At 30.5% G+C, this 22,287-nt stretch overlaps 2 protein-coding genes across 8 annotated transcripts; both read right to left on the bottom strand.

Annotated features, from left to right (window-relative positions):
- Positions 1-1,688: 1,688 nt before the first annotated feature.
- LOC110606185 (protein HOTHEAD) lies at positions 1,689-5,410 on the bottom strand. Of its 2 annotated transcripts, XM_043952526.1 has the most exons (7): positions 5,095-5,410; positions 3,845-4,178; positions 3,400-3,701; positions 2,934-3,319; positions 2,250-2,815; positions 2,096-2,170; positions 1,689-1,707 (listed from the first exon to the last, which is right to left on the bottom strand). In XM_043952526.1, the coding sequence occupies exons 1-6, from the start codon at positions 5,180-5,182 to the stop codon at positions 2,116-2,118; spliced, it is 1,731 nt and encodes a 576-aa protein (XP_043808461.1). In that variant the 5' UTR covers positions 5,183-5,410; the 3' UTR covers positions 1,689-1,707; positions 2,096-2,115. The 2 variants fall into 2 exon arrangements, with proteins under 2 accessions (XP_043808461.1, XP_021600642.2); XM_021744950.2 differs by lacking the exon at positions 1,689-1,707 and having other exon boundaries at positions 2,006-2,170.
- A 7,378-nt stretch (positions 5,411-12,788) lies between these two features.
- Positions 12,789-20,500, bottom strand: LOC110610109 (SPX domain-containing membrane protein At4g22990). Of its 6 annotated transcripts, XM_043951914.1 has the most exons (13): positions 20,228-20,500; positions 20,067-20,131; positions 19,143-19,880; positions 18,239-18,297; positions 17,701-17,821; positions 16,880-17,191; positions 16,699-16,803; positions 16,083-16,537; positions 15,378-15,679; positions 14,980-15,164; positions 13,927-14,117; positions 13,685-13,818; positions 12,789-13,219 (listed from the first exon to the last, which is right to left on the bottom strand). In XM_043951914.1, exons 4-13 carry the CDS (start codon positions 18,289-18,291, stop codon positions 12,981-12,983), a joined length of 2,097 nt encoding a protein of 698 aa, XP_043807849.1. In that variant the 5' UTR covers positions 18,292-18,297; positions 19,143-19,880; positions 20,067-20,131; positions 20,228-20,500; the 3' UTR covers positions 12,789-12,980. The 6 variants fall into 6 exon arrangements, with proteins under 6 accessions (XP_043807849.1, XP_043807841.1, XP_043807859.1 ...); XM_043951906.1 differs by lacking the exon at positions 19,143-19,880; XM_043951924.1 differs by lacking the exon at positions 19,143-19,880 and having other exon boundaries at positions 14,980-15,158.
- Between the last annotated feature and the right edge of the window lie 1,787 nt (positions 20,501-22,287).

The raw sequence follows: 22,287 nt of genomic DNA, 5'->3' as shown, positions 1-22,287 counted from the left end.
AATTTACCTATAAATTAGATTATTTGATTTCTATTGGAAAATGTGAGCGTGTGAACAGGCTTTCTGTGTGTTGAGCTTGGCCACGGAACTTTTAATGCGTAAATTATATCGTATCTTCCAACTTTATGTCCAGTTTTATATTCGTCTCTTTATTTTATTTTAATTATTAAAATACTTTTCAATTTTCAATCTCATTTTATCATTAAAATATCTTTTAAATTTTGTCTAAACAAAATCTTCTTACTTACAATAGTAGATTTCTGGGTTAAAAATAATTGTATTATATTTTTCTTCTCATTCTTTGTATTTTCCCTTATTTTTACAATCAAATAGATAAAATATTTATTAATAAAATTAGTTATCATTAATTATTATTTTAATATTAAAATAATAATCTATATCTTTTATATTAATTTATTAACATTTTGCAAAAATATTAAATTCTCAATATTTATATATTTACATAATATTTCAATTGATATTTTTTTAATAGTTTAAATAAATTAGTATTAGTATTTTAAATAAATTAATAGTAATGACTTTAAATTCTTTTTATTCTATATCTAAATAATTTATGAAAATATTAAATAATCTAACTATTATTTATAGTATTTAAAAAAATAAAATTTATTTTTCATAAATTTAAATAATCTAATATATAATTTCAATCACATAAATAAATAAAAATAATTATTAATAATTATTATTAAAAAGTGATTATAAAAAATAAATATGAATAATTTAGCTTATAAATATTTTTTTAAAAAAATTTTAGTTTTTAGTATAATTAAAGTTGAAATATCGAAGATTAAGAATAAATTTTTTGAATTGAAATAGAATGGAATAGTTTATTGTATAAAAATAATATTTATTATTGTAATTTTATTTATTAGGAGAATGATTATTAAATTTTTAAATTTTAGAAATTTACTAATTTGTTTTTATATCAAAATTATATGAGTAAAAATAATTCTGTATTTTATAAAATTAAGTTATTTAATAATTTATTAAAAAATCATTAATGAATTTATTTAGACTTTGATAAAACAATTTAAATAGTATAAATATTTAAATTTATAAGTACTAAATAATATATATATTTAAAATTATATGAATTAAAAATATAAATATTAATATAGATAAATGGTATAATTTTTAAATAGGGATGAATTAATATATTTTTTAAAAATTTAAGAGCTTAATAATAATTTATTTATTTATTTAGAGTTAAAAAAAATACTTAAACACATCTAAATAATTTAAAAAATTTTAGAAAGCCACCTCAACGGATATTAAATAATTATATAAATTAAAAAATATAGATATTCAATATAAATTAATAATATAATTTTCAAATAAGAATAAATTAATAATTTTTTAAAAAATTTAATAATAATTTTTTTCATTTATTTAAAATTAAAAAAAATACTTAAATACAGTAGGTAATTTAACAAATTTCAGAGGCCCATTGACCCTTGGCCCAACTGTGTGTCCGTACATGCGTTATGCGTTATGGATATCCTTTATGGTGCCTGCTTTCTACGCATTCCGTGCAATGCGTTTTCCTTTATCTGATAAAGCCTGCAGCTGATATTTATTAAGAGATTCTACTTGGCATGATGAAGGGAGAGGGATGAAAAAAAGCAGTGATGAAGAAGGAGATGCCTTCTTTTGCCTGAGTGAAGGTGGCAGCAGCTAAGTCTGGGCCTGCAGGTATATCCTTTGTCATATTATTTCTCATGCCATTTACTTTATGATTTTTATTTTAGGGAAATTTTAGAACATGTATAATGATATCCATAAATCATAAAGGTTGTTTTTATCATAATTAATATTTTACCTTTGTTATAATAAGTAATTTTTCCTTGATGAATCAGAATTTATCTTTGTTCACTTAGAATTTAAATTCCCTTTTGACTTTAATATAAATTGATAATTGAATAAATATAAATTAGGAAAGACCTTTGTCATTAAAGTGGCCAAACAAGGCGAAGGCACACAGTAATTGAATAACTCTTGAAAAGAAATTAAAGTTTCAAATTTGAAATTTCGTGGATCGATTTCCCAATCAACAAAAATTCTTAATTAAACATACAGGAAATAAATCTTGATGAACTACTTTGATCCTTCACTTGCCAGCCTCTCACGCAGTATTTTAGCTCCCATATACCTGCAACAAAGTAAATCCAAAGTTCATCATGCAAATTATATCACAATCAATTCCAATGAGGTTGTGAACTTCTGATTACCTTCCAAGCATCATGCAAGTGGCTTGAGGATTGGTCCCAGGAGAGTTATTAAATGTGGATCCATCTATAACCCTCAGAGCATCCACTCCAAGAACCTTGTAATTACTGTCAACGACGCTACCTACTTGGCAACCTCCATGATAATGCCATATCGTCATCACTGTGTCCTTACAAAATTGTTCCAGGGACGTTGATGTGTTTTGATGTCTAGGTAACAAATTTACTGGGGAACTTGCGGTCATATTCAGCAGTTGTGGGACTGACAAATCATCATATTTAAACTTGGAGAAAGGCTTGGAATCAATCACGTTCTCTATGACTGAAATGCCCTGCACACATTTTTGCAAATCTTGGGGTTCTTTAAAATAGTTGAATGTAACAGATGGATTGTCGCTAGGGTTTCGAGTTCTTAACTCTAAATGACCAGTGGAAATTGGACCCATGATTTTTTCGATAATGAAGCCTCCTCTAAAAGCTGCCTCGTCGAGATTGTTCATTAGTTCAATTGCTTTGGCTATAGCTTCTGGGGTCCTTTGTTTTGGTGGAACAGTTGAAAGCTGACCAATCTGTACAACTTGACAAAAGCTTAACTAAATTTCTTGCTTGAACAATGGATTACTATGTACTTAATTAGAAGTCAGAACTACAGCTGTTCAGAAAGTGGGATGGGCTTCGAAGGTTTACCTTAGGAGAAAACAACCCAAAGTCTCTCCGAGAGACACCGGCGAAATTTGCACCACTTGCAGCTTCAATGTAGCTTCCAAACTGAGTGATGCCCACGACTTCAATCAGCGAAACCTCCACGGGGATCGGCGATGGGATATAAACGGCGTTCATGGGGTTATCAGACATGAGTTGTCCAACCATGGGCTGATCCAATACAACAGAAATATTATGCGCCTGAAGTTGGGCTTTGGGGCCCACTCCACTTAGCATCAAGAGCTGTGGAGTTCCTAGTGCACCAGCTGATATGATAATTTCGTTTTTGGAACCTTTCTTTAAATAAGCTCTGTGTTTAGCACCTGATGCATCTCTAAACGCCACTCCATGGGCCACTGGCCTTGGTTTTCCTGAGCAATTACAGAAAGGTCCTATGAACTAATGCATTTGGTTAGAAATTTATAAAAATATTTAAAAAAAAATAACCAACCTTTAATTCTAAAAAAAATCTTATGTACTGTTGCATGCAAAAGAACGGTAAGTCCACTTGGGTTGGCATGTTCCAATAAATCCGCAGCAGTATGTCTATTCCCATCTCGATCGAATATTGTCCCACCAACCTTAGTCCCATAAATATGGTCGTAAGTGAACCCATTGTTGGGCACCACCCCAACCTCCACCAGCCCATCCCTAACGGCTGATTGCCATTGCCCCACTTCAGGCTGAAAAGCAACTTGTTGCTCCACCCACTGGTATGACTCGTTCACTAGCCGTCCATCCCAACCCACGTTCCTGGCATCACAAAACCCTATAATATTTCACATGATTTTGCACATACAAAAAAAAGAAAATTCTTAAAGCTAATTTTGCTTTGAGGGTTTGAATCCTGAACTTGCAGTAAAGCTAATGAGCTTGTTCTATTTTGCTACACGTACCTTACATAGTCGGTACTAGCGCGAGTGTAGAAGCCTGCATTGATGCAACTGCCGCCGCCCAGCACCCGTGCACGGGCATTGATGACGCCGTCTTCAGAGATGAAGCGTTGAGATGGGGATGTAGGGGAGAGATCAGATAATGCAGCACCAAAGTTGGATAAGTTGGTGATGTTAGGGTTGCCATAGGGAGAGCCGCCACGTTCAAGGAGCAAAACTGTGGTGTTTTGGGAGAGAGTGGCGGCTAGAGGGCATCCAGCGGTTCCGCCACCCACAATGATATAGTCATAGTAGGATATTTCTGGAGCCGAAGTTGCATCATGCATGAAAGAGTAGTCTGGAAATTAAGACAGACAGAATTTTGCATCAAATTAAGGATGTTCTATTCCACCCATTGATTTTATTTTATTTTTTTTCACTTTGTTTAACCTTAAAATTTTAGTAGTCTTCAAAGAAAAATTTAATACTTTAAAAATTTCAATATATATATATGATAGAAAAGTTGATCGGAGAGAGAAAGATATCACAAGTGCAACCGCAAAAGGGGCATTAGGTAGTGGCAATTTAATTAGATTGTCCCACAAATCAATTTTGTGGAGGACCGCCTTATCACTGATAAACAACCACTGATCCACACGGATTACCTTATATTTTGGTCAGTAATTCATTAATTAACTTTACATCATATACTCCTTTAGACACCCAAAAAAAAAAAAAAAAAAAAAAGAAAAGAAAGAAATAATTGTTAGATCGTACGTCTATTTCTATGCCGATATTTCTCTCGTCTTCCTAATTAGTAGTCCTTTCCGGATAATATTTGATATTTTTCAATTATTAAATTCAGATAAAAAGCTATTAATATTTAAGTAAAATAATATGATTCATAATAAAAAAAATCTATTTATAATCAAAGAAATTCTTTCATACTTTCAAACTCATATATCCATTCAAAATAATTTTGATATGTAATTTAAAATTAATAAAAAATTTATTTAAAATATAATAAAATCTACGTGTTAATATAAATTTCTAAGTTGAGTGTACAAGTACAAAAAATTTTCTTCTAATCAAACAAATAATTTTTCTTGTAATCAAAGAAAGAAGTAGGATTTTGCTTGAATCTATTATCTTAATGAATAAGAAGAAAAGAAACAAAGTTGAAACTAATGAACTCCAAAAAAAGACACATCAATTAATTCATGCAAAAAGATTGTAATAAGCAGAAGAAGAGCAAATTAAGAAGACGTTCATACCTTTAGCAGAAGCACAGAAGCCATGAAAAAGGACAAGTGCAATAAAAGAAGCAGCTGCGGAGAATCTCCACAATCCAACAAGATCCATTTTCGGAAATGATGAATTGTTGAATAACCGATGGAAGCTTTGGTTATATAGATAAAGTAGAGACTTCAACAATCTCGACGGCTAAAAGTTCTGCGGGTGCAAAGAGTTCTTGCTGATATAGTCGGCGACAAAAGCCCAAGGAATTGTGATAATGATTACGCTTGATCGCCAAGATTCAAGAAATGAAGAAAATGTGTGTGGTAGCTGCGCAGAGAATTAAGTAGCTGCTTGGGCTGGCGTTTTACTTCAATTATATATACCCAAAAAATAAAAAATAAATTTTAAAAAAATAATAATCAAGTAATAGTTTTAGTAACTATATCAAGCTAAGTAATAAATTATGTATTTGATACGATATAACAATCGCTCAAAATAAGATATGAGTTATTATTATGAGATAGAGTCATGTGACACGAATTTGAATAACTATTGGATTTTGGATCGTCAAGCTTACAACGTCCCAAATCAAAGAGGCATACCCAATCTAGTACGGGCCCATAGCGTATTGAATAGTATAAAACCCAGACCAGTTTAGACCTAATTCTACATGCTAGATGAGATTTGAATGAGCTTGGAGCAATTATATCCGACTAATTATCAATCTTCGTATAAAAATAAAGCCCGCAATAATGAGGATCATGTCCAAAGAGTGCCAAAAGAAATTAAATAGCCGTTTAACGAGAATTAGGATAGGGTACTCACGAACAAGCTACTCGCGTGAAGGTGGTAGACGTGTAAGGGTGTAGAATGTTGAAAGCACATCTAAAAAGACAACAGAAAAAATGAGGGAAACAAGAAAAACAAAGATTAAGTCTACTAGATTACACTTTATTCCAAATTCATTTTGACTTTCGAGTTATCAGGTATAATAAGCTGATACGCGGTTTTATTTATAGAAAGAAAGACTAAGACATTGTAGCACTTGATTCTTCATCAAGACTTGCCTTCTTTTAGATTGGACGAGATTTTATGAAAAATTACCTTAGTGGATACAATCTAGCAAATTTTCATTACATATATAATCGCGTGATCTCTTATTCGCTAGCCAGTACTAGTCAAATTTTCGGAAAATTTGATAACCAATTCCACCTACTTACATTATAAAAGCTAATTTACATCGAGATCAATGTACATTGTTACACACTCATTTTTAATTCTAAACAATTTATTACATTTGTCTATTCCATAAATTTACTGACTTCGGTGTTTGGTTCTGATAGGGCTAATCACCTTATATTTTTTTATTTTATAAATTGATCAATCGCAACTCAGCTTTATTTCAAGTATATCAGTATTATAATTTTTCTTTTTTAATTATTCATCTTTGTCAATATGTTTACACCGCATAGTTTTTATGTTTTTCAAAATCAACGTTATTGCCGTTGAGAGTTGAGATTCATTGGGACTATTATAAATGTATGATTTTTTTTTATATAATTATATTCAGTTAGGAATCATAATTATTATTTTTTAATTATTCATTTTATGTTTTTTAAAATTAATGTTATTGTAGTTGAGAGTTATGACTCATTGGGAATATTATAAATGTATGATTTTTTTAATAACTATATTCAATATATCATAATTATTTATTTTAGTGATTTGTCCTTGTCATCACCACATGATATGTTGACACTGCATGGTCATTATATTTTTCAAAATCAACAATATTGCCGTTAGAATTGAGACTAATTAAAAGTATTAATATATAATTTTTTTAATAACTATATTCGACTATATATCATTTTAATTTTTTTTAGTAGTTCGTCTTTATCATCACTGCACGATATGTTTACATCGCATGATTTTTATATTTTTAAAATAAATTATTTTTCTTACTCGAATTAAGAAATAACTTTATTTTAAAAAAGAAAAAAAAATAAACAAACAAATAAAATTTAACACTTCCTAAGCTTTCTAAGTGAGTTGTCCCTAATAAAAAGTTTTAGATGAATGGGTTCCACGAATTAATGAAATCTAACTACTCGTGGGAAGTAGTTCAACTTCCCTAATGTATGTACTATTACGAAAATGAAATGAATCTACTACCATTTTAATCGTACTTTTAACTAATGGATTTAAAATAAAAAAAACTGCTTTTTCAAAATAAAATTAATAGTATACATTTACTTAATAATAACAATAAATATATTATTTAAAATTGTAATGAGTTCCATCTCCATTACTTATTAATTTATTATTTATTGAATATATAAATTAATTTGTACACTTAAATATATATAAAAATTGTCCACATATATTAGAGTGATGTAATTTTTCACCCATTATATTTATGTTTATTTAAATTTTAATTATTAATAAAACTGTTTATTTTGAAAATATTTCTTAAATTAATTTGAATTAAACGATTGCAATTCAAGCCCTAATTAAATTAAAACGAATTTAAAAATTATATTTTAACTTTAGTTGTAGAATCATAAATAAAAGGAATGGTTAAACAAATATACGTTAATGGAAAAATAATAACTTATAGAAATTAACATATAATATAACATTGAAAAAACGCTATTACCTTTTCGACGCAAATTTCTCCCTGTGGTCTTTTTATAACTCGATACTCTCGCCTTTTCCTTTTTCTTAAATCTAACTTCTTCTTTCCCTTTCCTCATGGAAGATGATCTGCGTCAGTTGACTATCGATTAAGAAGAATATGTTGTTGTCCCTATTAAGAGTTCCAGAGATATTCCGATCGTCACTTATTATTTCTGTATGGTGGGGATGTTTCTCACATACAATCCAATCAATTTTCAGAATATACAGATTTCTTTTGCAGATTTATGGCATTCTTTAGAGGGGTATCTATTATGGAATTAGAGACAAAAAGATATATGTTTCAGTTTTTTAATAATGTTGATTTTGAAAATATAGGGAATGAGGACCCTTGATTGTACAATCGATTCCTGCTTGTTTGTAAGGAGATAAAAGATAATGAAAATCCTTATATCCCTCTAACTCATTTTGATTTTTGGATTTTGATTAAAAACCTCCATTCTAGTTATTATAACAAGACGTTGGCTAAATTGATTGGAAATTTTGTTAGCCACTATAAAGAGTATGATATGAAAAATACTTCAGCTATGTCGCCGGACCTTATGAGAGTTAAGTTTGTTTGGATATTCGGCAACCTTTAAAATGGCGGAAGAAGTTTGTTGGAGATGATGGTACTATATTTACTGTGAAGTTTCAATATGAAAAACTGACTATTTTTTGCTATCTATGTGGAAAACTGAGTCATGTGGGAAACTGAGTCATGTGGAGACTTTCTGTGACTTGCGATTGAGGTTGAAGAAAGAAAATATCAAGTTTGGTTGGGGTAATTTCCCCAGAGCACCTGGTCGTCGGAACCAGAGACCGACAAGCATGTGACTGCGAGATTCCGGTAATTCTGCTCCGCCGGGATTTGTGGCAGGATTGGCATCAACTAGCAATTTTGATAACACTAATTTGGCAGCACATAATAGGCAATTCTCCTTATTTGGCAAAAGTCAACCCATTGTAAATAAGGAGATTGAGGACTATATTATGGACATGGACAAGAATTCTGTGGGCAAAGGCAGTTCTGATAAGTTTGATGAGGAGATTGCAACCCAAATAGATGATGATGCTAAAAAAAGGTCAAGAAACACTAAACATAATGTTGTTACAGGTTTTCATTCCTCTCAACAGAATACCTCTAATAACACCCTTGCGAATGTTAATTTGACAGGTAACAGTGAAGCGGCTCATCCCGTCAAAGGTCGGGATAGCCGAAAGCAATAATCATCCTGTGTTGGAACTGCCGAGGACTCGGCAATCCTCGGACAGTTAATGCATTGAAGGATTTAATTACTAGTTACAAGCCGGACATTTTATTTTTGATGGAAACAAAAACTCTTAGTTCTCGTATGAAATTTTTTCGTAATTTTTTACATTTTGATGGTTGCTTCTCAATCAATAGACAATGATTGGGAGGAGACCTTTCGTTAATGTGGAAGAGTCATGTGTCTGTTTCTGTGGTTGGTTTTTCTTCAAATTTTATTAATTCGGTTGGTTTGGAAGGTAATATTCAATGGAGGTTTACTAGTTATTATAGGTTTATGGAATCGCAACAACGACGTCAGTTCTCTTCCGTAACTTTGTTCAGGAGACTTTAATGATTTATGCTCGAGAGATAAGAAAGAAGGAATAGCATCTTTGCCAAATTATCTTATGCAGGGGTTTAGACAGGCACTTGACGAGTATCTTTGCCAAATTATTTTATGCAGGGATTTGATTTTGAATGATTGTAAATTTTTGTTAGACTCTAGAACTGATATCTATGTTAAATGAGTTTGTCGTAATACTACTCTAACTGCTTATACTTTGACTAGAGAATCTATCAGGTATAATCGTCTTTTTATTTGAGATAATATTTCTTTTTGTTTGACGGAATTTTATTAATACAATCAGTAGTTTTACTTTAAAAAAAAATTAACATATAATTTTAGTATTCCATAATAAAAATGAATTTTGGGAAATAAAATGAAAGTCTATAGATTTTACAAAAAAAATTGAAATTAAAAATAAAATAGCGTAGGTGAGTAATTAACCCTAATTATTCTGATTCACAAAGCACAGCCAAATCTGCGGTGCATTTTAATGCAGTAGGACCCAGGATAACGTATATGAGATATTTATTAATTTTTTTAAATATATATATATTTGGCTAAACTGGTATTTTCGGTGATTTATGAGACAGTAGTGTTAATGTTATTGAATGATTTTGATTGAACTTTGACAATTTACGTGAGAGTTGAAAGCGATCCAACAACCCCACCGCCACTCCCAAGTTCTTAATGAAAATAAACTAAAATTATAATTGGAGATAGCAAACCCTATTTCCATAACTACATTTACTAATACCATCAATTATTTGTTTAATAAAATTTTATACACTAATTTAACCCTCCTTTTAAATTCCATATTTATAACCTTTAAATTCCCTTTTTTTTTTATTATTTATAAGCATTTAAATAAAAAATATAAAAAATTTAATACCTAAAAACCAAAAAAAAAATAAAAATAAAAGAAATTTTTGGCTAGTTAGTTGACTTTTGCATACAGCGCTGATGCTACTCTTAATAAAGGAATTAGAGTAGTATATTACAATAGAAGGTTGCATATATAAAAATAAATTTTCTTTTCAAGAATAATAGTATTAAAAATATATACATTTAATTGTTTTAATTTTTTTTATTTTTAAATGAATATAATTATAAAAAACATTTAAACAAATAATTATTTAAAAAAATTACAATGTAATTATATATTTTGGCATTTTAACTAATTATTTTATTAAATTATGCGTGAAAAAATTTAGAATTTTAATGATAATAAAAGTAAGTTGAAATTTGAAAACATCATGTGACAATTTTAAAAAGTAGATTGATTGAAAAATATAAGAAAAATTATATAAAATTATATATTTTAAGCTCTATTTATTTTACATAAAATATTTTTTTATATTTTTTTAACATTTAAAATATTTAAAAAAATTATTTTTTTTATCACAGAAAATTTTGAAATATTTAAAATATTTTTTATTAATTAATTTATTTAAATGTCTCAAATATTTAAAAAAAATTTACTAAAAAATATTTTCTATGAATTTAAATATTTTAAAATATTTTTCAACAGACTGCTTTTTAAAATTTATCTTTTTTAATACTAATTTTAATTATTTTTATACTATTATGCTTAAAAAGAAAAACTGTTTTAAATTTTTTTTATATAAATTATAGATGATGGTTAAATAATATAGTTATTTTTTTTAGTAAAATTACTGATTGTATTAATAAAATTTCATCAAATAAAGTGATATTATTTCAAACAGAAAGACGATTATATCTAATAGATTCTGTAACTAAAATATGAGCCGTTAGAATAGTATTACGACGAATTCATTGAAAGAAATATCAGTTATAGAGTCTATTAAAAATTAATTAGCATGTTAGATACTTTAAATATCGATATGTTAGACCCTTTAAATAGGGTCTAAAATTTTGTTTTTGAATTTTTCGTTACTAATATTGACATAAACATATGTTTTTGCTTGGATGTGTGTATATATACATATATTTATTTATTTCTTGATTTTTTTTTTAGCATTTTGAAAAGCTAGTTGATGTAATTCGAAATATGTGATAGAAAAAATTTTCAGATAATTTAATATGCTTAGAAATTATTTTCTTATTTGATAGGGAAATAAGAAAATAATTAATTTTCTTTACCTTTAATGTAACAAACTTAAGGGATTTAACTTTCACATATAAACCCTTTTTGTTAAAATTATTGGTAATTAAAATTCACTTCGACTTTCACATCTATCAAGGTTTCAAGCATGGTTTTATTAAAGAGTAAAATGTTTTTTTTTTTTAATTTTAAAAAAATTCTATATTTAAAACTGTTTAATAATAAAAAAAATTATAATTTTTTTAAGTATTAAGTTTTTCTTTATTTTTTTTTAATTTTAATTTAATAAAGAATATTTAATTTAATTGTTATATGAAATTAATAATAAATAAACATTCAAATAGATCATAAGTTTATTAAAAAAACCAGAAAATACTAATAGACAAGGTTTGTATTTCGGATTAATTCTAAAATTAGAGTTATTTACAATCTGGTGGTAGCTGTTTTAATTTTATTTTTTATTTAAAAATATTATTTTTTACTGTTTTTTAATTGTAATTTTTTTAAAATTAAAATTGTTACATTGATAAATTATTTAAAATTATAATAAATAATATATAAATTAGAAATATTATAAATAATAATTAAACTAATTATAATATTCATTATTATTTGGTAATGTATATAAAAAATAATTATATATATTATATAATAAATTAATATTTTTTATATTTATTTCATTAATATAATAAATAAAATAATATATATCCCTGTTAGTCATTCTAATTACTAATAATAATTAGACATAGTTATATAAGTGGCAATAGAAAATATAGTTAGAAATAAGGTTCCCATGGAGATAATTATACTCTTTTGAGGAATAGTTTAGGTGTTGAGTTCAAGGATATATTATAATATAATTTACTCATGGAATAAAAATAAATTTATTTTAATTTTTTATGAATTAAGAAATAATAATAAATTTATTTTATCTTTTTTATTATATACTTCATTCATATTATTTCGTTGAAAATTAAATAGATCATGTTATGAAATTATTATTGGAATCAACAAAATATATTTTCTAAATGAATATTAAATAAGGGTAATATTAATAAACACATCCAGCCTTATTTAGCCACTATAATAGTTTCCCTTTTTAACTCCATTAACGAATACTTCCATGTCATCCTGTTTTCACCTTTTTCTATATTTTGCTTCTTCTGTTCTGAATTTGGACTTTGTCCATGTAATGATTTCATTTTCACGAGCACTCACAACCACCAAGTAACTGAGAGTGTAAAGTGAAAATTAATTACATCTCCATTTTCAGTTCTTGGAATTTTCCTTTTTAATGGATAAGATAAAAGTTCACAAATGATAGAATAAGAATTCCAGGAAATTGAAAACTTGAAGCACTCTTACACGCTACAGCAGAAGCCTGAAACTTTGTTGAATTCAAATAGAACAGGAGAATCAATGAACTAGTGTCTTACAATATGGGGCACTTACAATTATCAACATAGAAATTATTACTTTTTTTTTTTCTCTGTTATTTGAAAAAAGATGAACAAAATTGAGAAGCTAGGCTTCACCTATCAAATGACTAATTTGTACAACATAAGAATCAATAGAGCGAATTGTAGGTAAAACAGGTGGCAATAATGGAGGCTACACAAATGAAGAGCGAAGGAAGAAGGGTTGCATTCAAGAGTCTACTCTGGCCCAAGTACCCAGCCAGGGTTATTGTGCCATCAGCAATTACACGAGCTATGGTCCCTGCTTCAGTTGAGAGTAGTCCACCATTGTAGGTTCCACGGGAAAGCCTAGATGACATGACCCGAGAGAGCAGTGACAAGTTCACCCCTGGTTGAAAAAAGAAAAAAAAAAAAAAACATGTATTCATCAAGTCATGAAACTGGTCAGATTGATATCTCCAGAACTCATTACCAAAGTTAACCTCTCGATCTCAACTAAAAGTCAATACCATGAGTTAAACTCTAGATCTCAACTAAAAGTCAATACCACCTCTTTTGTTCCATCTTAAATCATGAGATTATGCTTCCACAGGTCTTCAAGATGAGAATAATTTTTGTATTGATGGAATGTTTATTTTACTTGCACGAGTTATATGTAAGCCAGCTCCTTCCTCGCCTTTAAAGCGTTGATTAACCAGGAGTTTAAGAGGAATAGTACAGTAAAAACTAGTTTACATGGGAAATTCAGGAAGTGCTTTCATATTTGTTTTTAACCATCTATAGGAGATGACTTTCCTCCTTATTACAAAATTCATCATCATTAGCAAAAATTCTGAATTAAATAATTTCTCACCTTCAAGTACTTCAGCAGAAACGAACATGATTAATCCTGAGCAAACATATTGTGGAACAGTATATGCATCCACGAATTTGAAGCTCAGGAGTACTCCTATGAAAACCATAATTTCTGATGCCAATAAAATTTGCCTGCAAAGATATTAATGAGGGAAAATTTATGAAGAAGGAAATGATGACAATAAGCGCACAATACAAAAAGAAGAGAGCCCAAGGCATGTTTCCTGTATGAAGATTTACCTGTCTTCAAACATGTTACTAATGTAGCTTCCCACAATAATGTTTACTGGAAGAACCGTTAGGCCTAGACATGCAAGAAAAATTGCCACGGTGCTTGTTGACCAACCAAAGTAGTATGAGGTAATGACGCTGGATTCTGAGAGTAAAATCTCCATGGCGTATTTTAGCATGAAATATATCAACAGCTGAACCTGATGAAGTCAAAGATATTTAGATAAGTAATCATCTAAACATTACACCTAGTTGAAGCACTCTGACATTAAGCAGGTAAAATAAACAGATATAGTACATCTCATATTAGTTCCCAATAAAGTTTACTCTTGCTCACCAAAACCACGACGTCAGACATGACCTTGGAGGCATGAATGATTGATCAACAGCCCCATGAAATTGAAATTCCATTCACAGTACACAGAAAAAAAAAAAAAAAAAGAAGGCACAAATATTAGTACAATGTACGATCTCCTTAACCCCATGAGGAAGCCTTTTGATTCAGCAGGCTGGACATGCCCTTTTCTCTTCCAAAGGAAAAACACAAAAAGGACAAATCCCCAGAATTCCAGCAGTTTGTCACTAAGCCGACCAACCATCTAACTGTCAAAACAGCTTGTGTTGCTGTTATTTCCTAGCAACCAGATATGATTTCTTTCTAGATCACCTTTCAGGTGTTTGATCTATGTACCTGTCCATGCATAATGCATCGAGAATTTCATTTTCTGCCCATTTTATATTTATTTATCGTTTCCGACTGTTTTGATTTTACTCAGCATTCAGTACTTTATTGCAAAGGAATACCACAAGCGAGTCTAATAGCTTGCAAGTAGTTTAGAAAACAAGTTGGCTTGAAGTGGGCTGAAGTTTATCATGAAGAAATTCTTAACTGCTTGAGTGATAACTTGTGCACGTCAGAGAGAAATTACACTTCACAAGTGAATTGCCAGTTTAGTTTCTATGTGGGTACCAATAACTATGCCCATGTCACACAAGTGCACTATAAAATTATATTCCTCGGTAAAGTGACTTGATTGAACTAAGATCTGAATGTTCATATACCTTTATGGAGGGTGTAAGTAGCCTGTATGCTGAAATAATTGAAGTGGCAGGTCTTCGAGATTCCTCAAAAGCTTCTTCACTGCCATCACATTCTCCATCACCATGTTCATCATCTTGCTTGCCCTCAGAAAGTAATGGTTTTTTAAGACCCTTCTCAAGCCCATCATTTTCTGCAGGTCCTGTCACTAGAAGAGTCCAAATTTGGAGTTACCCATTGATGAAAATATTATCATGATGTTGATTGAAATGACTAATGCAGGTGAAAGGGCAGGAGTAAACATTAGTGTGGCTGCAGAAAAAATCTGGCTATTACCATCATCTGCCACTTTAACAAAAAAATAATATTCATGAAAAATGAAAATTTTAAGACCCAGAAATAGAAAGAGAAGTCAGCATACCGGCATTAGATTCCTGAGTTATACTCTTTTCTTCAGTCTCATGAGAAGGTTCTCTAAATGTTATCCACAACAGTATGAGATATATAAACCAACCCACTGTCATAACCCAGCCTGGTAAAGTGACTTGGTTGAATGTAAACTTGTAAATTTTAAATTTTGTTTGAAGCAAGCCAGCAAGGGCAGGACCACAAGCCATTCCGAGAGCACTGGCACTAACAAAACCAGCTGATGCCTGCATGCGAATTCTAAGTGGCACACAATCACTGATGTAACGCCGGTTAACAGCTCTAGCAGAACCAAATCTGCAATGCAAGAAGTACAATTAGTTCAATGGTCAACCTATAGAATGAGATGTGAATGACATATTATCTATGAATCTTCCACCATCTAACTTGAAGTTGATTAATCTATCATGCAACAGGTAGCATATGTAACATGAGTTTCAGGCTATATCTAACAGATTATTGTCATTTCCAAATGTCTGTCATAATGCAGTACAGAATACTACACCATTGGTATGATCATCCAAATTCACTTACATTCCTAATAAATCCATATTGCTAAACAAATTTAAAATGTGACTTTTTAGTAAGTTATAACATAGGTTTCTTTCTCAGTGAAAGAACAATTAAAAACCACAAAATGAAAAGCATTTCTTATGATGTAAGTAGACATGAAAATTTGAAGCGGAAGAAAGTTGCTTACCCACAGAAGAGACGGCCGACTAAAAGAAGTGTTATTGACTTGTAATCAAGTGCCAATGCATACATGGAATTTCCCACAAGAAGCACGATACTGCTAAATACTAGAGGTCTGAAGTATGATTTATTTGACCAAGCACTAAAATAAACTGAAGAAAACACCTGTGCAACAGCCATTGCCCCAATTACAACACCACAAACTGTTGCTGGAGCTCCAAGCATTGTTGAGTAGTCATCAGCCGTGGGGACAATTATATATGTGTTGACCATATAAAGAAATGTGTTCAGTAAGTTCAAGAAAAGTGACATAAAATGGTATCTTTGATCATCAGCACGTTCATCAGTAGTAGTAGGTAGCTCTTCTTGTATAATAAGTGCATGTTGTGCCAAAAAGTTAAGGAAGTTTGTTGAACGAGTGACCCTGTCTACGGCTGCTTTCAATGAATCAACAACAGGATCCTGTAGATAACAACAAGAAACACCATATAAGTACACAGGTTAACAACAGCTCCCAAACTAAAGCATAAAGTCATAAACTACAACAACTTTCCAGGAAAATTCAAGAATGAAAGTACGAAGGCCACAATCCAACTTGTACATAGATTAAAATTAACAGAGACCTGGAATGAAAGAGCAGGCTCATCATAGATGGATAAGTAGCTTCCCTGATGTTCCTGAAGTTCATGAAGATTGCGAGATATGGCTCCAATAACAGCTCCTAAACCCTGTAATTTCCGGTATTAACAGTAAGAAATTTATCATGGAGATACATACCCAACAAGAATAAGAAGGCCATATTACCACATGCTTTAAAACTTGTTGCAGAAGGGAATAAGGATGGTTAGCACGGGTTCGGACATAGTAATCAGTGAATCTGTATCTAAAACGTTTATCAAACTTCTTCAGTATCTTACGCAGACCAACAGCATTTATCTCAACAAAAAAGAGAAGCTTTAACAAATCTTGCCCTGTTGCTCTATAGGCCTCCCGTAATTGGGTTATTTGAGATATATCTGGCTCTTGCTCAAGAGCCTCATGCTGTTCATTGAGCTTGGCAATCCTACTTGCAAGTAGCCCTTGTTGTTCCAAGAGAAAAAGGACAATCTTCTCAATCTGAAATTGTTATTATGAGAAATAGTTTACCATGAATCCATATTCAAATATTGATTGCATTTGAATTTTTTAGGAATATCTCATCTAGTATCTTAAGTGTGCCAAAAAAATTAATGCACTGATACACGATTGAGAAATGATTGTCAAAACACAAGCAACATATCCACATAAAATATTAGAAAATGAGGATCATGCTTCAGGATTAATTTCATCAAAAAGAAAATCATCCAATTACTTCACCAATACATCCTTCCTAAAGTAATTTCAACAGATCAACAAATGTAATGACAAGTTGAATGCATGATCCAAAACCCAACTCCAGAAGAAAAAACACAGAGTGGTCATAAAAGTCGCAAATGCTTTGTCCAATTTCTATAAAGGATCAGCTTTGACAGGATGACTGTTTGTCAATTTCTAGTTTATTAGTTGAATAGGAGTACCTAGCATTGCAAATATGTGTGCATATAACATAATGGTATTTAGGCTTCAAATACCCACAACATTAATACCTGATTATCTAGCATCCTTGAGAAATCCTTGAGAACATGCCTGCGATCTAGGATTCCCACTTCAATTTGTTGAGCATATTGTCTCACTTTCTTCTTCATCAATTTATAGCTAATATAATATCTGAAGGAAAAAGATGTATAAGAAAAAAAAATCTGAAATAGCAAACCTCAAGGGAGCATAAACAGATGTATAAGAAAACAAAAGATCTAGTTTTAACAATCATTTTCATTTTAATAAGCCCAAACTCTCTTTCAGGTAGTCTCAATCTGTTAAAAAACTTGTGCTCAATCATAGATCTTATGTAAAAGCCATGTTAATGACTCTCAAAGCTAAGCCATAATAAAAAATTGTATTGCTGCTACCTCTGGATAGTAACAATACAAAATGAAATATTTAACAAAAACTAGGTTAAGCTACTAAAACGAGGCTTTCAGCAAATAATGCCCATCAAAGAGGTTTTATCTCACTATGCTGATATTCAAATGTACTTGAAGTATGTAATGCACGCTAGAAAGTACATGGATATATTAAACATACTCCTGCCATTCTTGAATTTGTCGTTCCTTCAACTTTTTTCCAAAGGCAACCATCTTTCACTGCAATAAAAATTTCAGGGAACTTATATGAGTGGAGAACAGCGCAACAGAATTGTCACCATAAAATCGCATTGTGAAGACAAGGATCCCAATATTTTATAGATCTTGTTTCTTTTTTTTTTTTAATCACATCAAAGCAAATAGACATGTACAAGCCAAACATAAATCACATTAGTTATGTTGCCATTATCTAATGTTTGAGGACATAGTTTATAGCTTAAATTCTATAGCACAATTCTATGCTGCTATGCTGGCAAAGAAGTAGATAAGATTCACAGCATGCATGCAGCGAAAGATGAACAATTGAAAATACACAAAGGACACTGGTAATGCTAAGTATAATTTGTAAGAGACATGCCCAAGTTGAAATATGTTCCAGGAAGAAATATAAGACAACTTACTTTGTTGCTCCATTCTGTAAATAATTGCTATATTAGATGGTTCAAATGTAAAAAATTTTGGCAAAAGGGAAGAAAAGAAAACTTGCAATTTTACAATTCATTATTTCTTTTTGTCGCAGTATTTAGATGTTAAACTAGGAGGAGGGTTCAGAGACAAATTACAGTCTACAAGTGTCACCAGACCCCGATAACAAACAATAAGGCCAACAAATGAATGCCATTATTTGATAGCAAATAAGCCCAAGCCCAACAGCTACTAGTCTTTCACTTGTTCAGAACTCTAGATGGAAACAACAAGATTCAGTGCATTAGTTATGACATAGACTCTTTTTGGAGGGTTAAAAAAGCAACATCCGTGTTTTTCCAGCCTGAAAAGCCAGAAAAGCAAAAGCAGTAAGCACATGTAGAAAGGTTGGCAACACTTAACCATGTTTACAATCATACCTAACAAAGTTGGCAACACTATACTTCCTCAAGTCCCAACTGATATAAATATAGCCCATCGTTTTTCTCATTTAACTCCCGCCACATCTTCCTAAACTGCACTACTATTATGCTGCATCACCCATGTGCATCGGGAATATTCAGCAGGAAGACAGAGACCAGAGAAAGATGCACTTCCAACGTAAACAGAGGTCAGAGCATTGCATTATTTTCATACAATTAGTTTGACCATACTTTTCACACAAATTTTCGCGGGTAGTGTGTATCAGACTATGTAGGCCGGCCTTTGACTTTTCATATACGTCTCATACACAGAGCTAACTTTATTAAAAAGCCACCTAATTTGACCAAGTTCGCGTCACTATGCAAGTATCCGGTTTCTGGCATCAGCATATCAACTATCGTCAGTCTCCTTTTTCAATTTTTCCCCCTTTCGACAAAAAACCTCTTCTAATGACATCAATAACTAGAACGGCGCTGGCGATTTAGAAGCTATGGTGTTATATTTTGTTTGGTGGGGTAGAGGAATTCGGGAATAGAGAACGAAAAGACTCGAAAACCGAAATTCGAAACTCAACAACTTCTCTCCGTCCCGGTGCAATGTGTAATTACCTATGCAGCGGTATAAGATGAAGAAGAAATAGTCGGACTTGGGAGACGCATTTTCTTTTTCTTAAAGTTTCTCAGCAATCAAATAACCGTTAACAATTTATACCAGCTCCGTTTGGTTGCGGAGAACTACAGAAGATTAAAAACATAGGGATAAAAAGAATGAAGCAAACACGATTAGACAAAGGACCGAACTTAATAAAGCAAGTGACAAAAAAATCCAGCTTGTTTCCTATTTCTTTACGTTTCTTGTTAATTTTCTCAGCAAACAAACAGAACCAAAAAACCAAAAACAAGAAGCTAAAGAAACATTACCAGGTTGAATTCTGCAAACAGACCGTTATGGAGAGAGAGGAGCTTAGATGACCATCAACGAACACCTTCACGAACCGAAAAAAAAAAAGAAGCAGAAGAAGCAATTTACGAAGCAATGAAAAGAAATTACGAAGAGATTACAATAAGCAACAAAGATTAACCTTAAAATGGGATTGAGACTGGAGAGAAAGCGAGAAAAGGATTCTCTCCAATTGCCTGAGAGAGATAAAAGCGGATCCTTGTATTCGAAAATCCAATCCAAATGATTGGATAATTTCAGGAGTGAATGGGGATTGTAAGAAATGAAGGAGAAATTATTAGCTTGGAAAGTTCAAATTATTCCAATGTAATCAAATCTCTGTTTCTGTGGAACTAATAATAATCATGTTTGATGTTTCGTAAGGTCTGGGCTTGGCCTTCAGGTTCTGGCTCCCCTCGCCAACACATTTGCTTTATAGCTTGTCAGTTGTCACTGTCATATCCTCTATGTGCTAATATCTTCTTTCCTGGGGAGATTTCGACAATTATAAGAAACTTTGGGCACTCGTTTCGAGAGAAAATTTTATGTATTTGCCGTGAACTTTTTATAAATCTGATAAATTTATTTTATATCTACTTTTTCTTAGGTATAATTGATTTTATATGAAAAAAAGTTCAAATGATAATGAAGTTTTGAAAAATCATTTATTTTTTAAAAAATAAAGATTTAATAAATTAAAAATTAATTTTTTATGAAATCTTTTAATTTTAAATAAGGGGGTAAAAATAGTTTTTTTTTTTACTAATTTTTAAATAAAGTGAAAAAGAGTGAGGTGAAATAATGAACCCTACAAAATTTTAACATTTTATGTATTTCCCATGAATTTTACGTATTTGCCATGAATTTTATGTAAATCTCATAAATTAGATAATTTATATCTTTATGTATAATTTTATCTTATTTTTTCAAAAAATCAACATATGAAAAAAAAATATTGTTGAAATCTATCTCCCATGATAAGTGTTGGTATTAATATAATATTAAGTTAAATTAACGTGAAAAAAAATTATAAAACGAGTTTAATCATTGAAGGGGAAAGTAGGTACAAGCAAGTATGGAAGGACAGGACAGGACACTCAACCAACCAAAAAGAGGAAATTCTTAAATGCGATTTTTTCTATTAAAAAACAATGAGGTATGGAGGATATACATGTAAAGGCCAACTTTTTTCCATATATATCTTTATTTTATGTATTTCTCTTCTTTAAGTTTTAAAAAATCAAATTGATAGTTCAATTGGAAAATGAATATTATTAAAAAGAAAATTTAATAAAAAATATTAAATTAAATTAAATTATTGTGAAAACAGTAATCGTTAATGGTGTGGATTGAATTTAAAATAAATTTAGATTTGGAAGATCAAGTTGGACCGAAACAGAAACTCTTAATATTGGGCATTTGAATTTGATCTCTAAATCTTAATTTTTCAATTGAATCCAATTAAAACTGATAATCCAATTTGATTGATTTTTTTTAAAAAAAAATTATAATAAATTTAAAAAGCTTTCCTAACGGCTCTCATCTCTTCACACAAGTAACGGCCTAGTGGATAAGAAGAGAGTGAGTTGCGGGTCCATGCATGCGAAAATTGCATTAGATAAAATCACATGCCCATGCCCATGCCCATGCCCTCTGCTGCCACCAAATTAATACTCAAAATAATGGGCACTACAATCTCGACACAACAGTACAGGACAATATTCAAATACCTAACCTCCTAAACATTCTCTTGTCCATTTTTCTTTTATTTTTTTAATTATTATTTTTATTTGTGGTTTGAAAATCTAATGCTAAAATAACACAAGCCCAGCTAGCTAGCAAGCACTGGTGTAGAATATATATATATATAAATTAAATAATTAAAGTAATCTCGAAAATGTGGAAACATATATAGCACGTGATGGATTTGCCTTTACAGCAACATATAGCATGAGATCACGTGATGACTGTATTTCAATTCTGATCCTAAACGAATGTGTGTTATTAATTTTTTAATTAATTAAATATACAAAATTAAATGGTGATAGGCAAACACCTTTCATCACCAAATAATTAAATATTCTTCTACGGTCATTTTAACATTTTTTTTCCTAATTGAAAGATCTATATAACAATCTTCAATTTCTTAATTTAAAAAGAAATCGAGGTTTTGTCTGAATTTTTTTTTTCTAAACTAATAAA

Source organism: Manihot esculenta, chromosome 2 (assembly GCF_001659605.2).
Source record: "Manihot esculenta cultivar AM560-2 chromosome 2, M.esculenta_v8, whole genome shotgun sequence".
Taxonomy (NCBI): domain Eukaryota; kingdom Viridiplantae; phylum Streptophyta; class Magnoliopsida; order Malpighiales; family Euphorbiaceae; genus Manihot; species Manihot esculenta.
Note: the sequence above shows the minus strand (reverse complement) of the source record. Positions and strands in the feature narration are given on the sequence as shown.

What these genes read in the sequence shown, in the direction of transcription:
- LOC110606185 (XM_043952526.1), bottom strand. Translation starts at nt 5,182, where the DNA reads ATGGATCTTGTTGGATTGTGGAGATTCTCCGCAGCTGCTTCTTTTATT. An exon ending in GATTTTTTTTAGAATTAAAG is followed by an intron (nt 3,320 to 3,399) that starts GTTGGTTATTTT and finishes GTAATTGCTCAG; the next exon opens with GAAAACCAAGGCCAGTGGCC. An exon ending in ACTTGCATGATGCTTGGAAG is followed by an intron (nt 2,171 to 2,249) that starts GTAATCAGAAGT and finishes ACTTTGTTGCAG; the next exon opens with GTATATGGGAGCTAAAATAC.
- LOC110610109 (XM_043951910.1), bottom strand. Translation starts at nt 18,291, where the DNA reads ATGGTTGCCTTTGGAAAAAAGTTGAAGGAACGACAAATTCAAGAATGG. An exon ending in AGTAACATGTTTGAAGACAG is followed by an intron (nt 13,819 to 13,926) that starts GTAAATCTTCAT and finishes ATATCTTTGCAG; the next exon opens with GCAAATTTTATTGGCATCAG. An exon ending in TTCTGCTGAAGTACTTGAAG is followed by an intron (nt 13,220 to 13,684) that starts GTGAGAAATTAT and finishes TTTTTCAACCAG; the next exon opens with GGGTGAACTTGTCACTGCTC.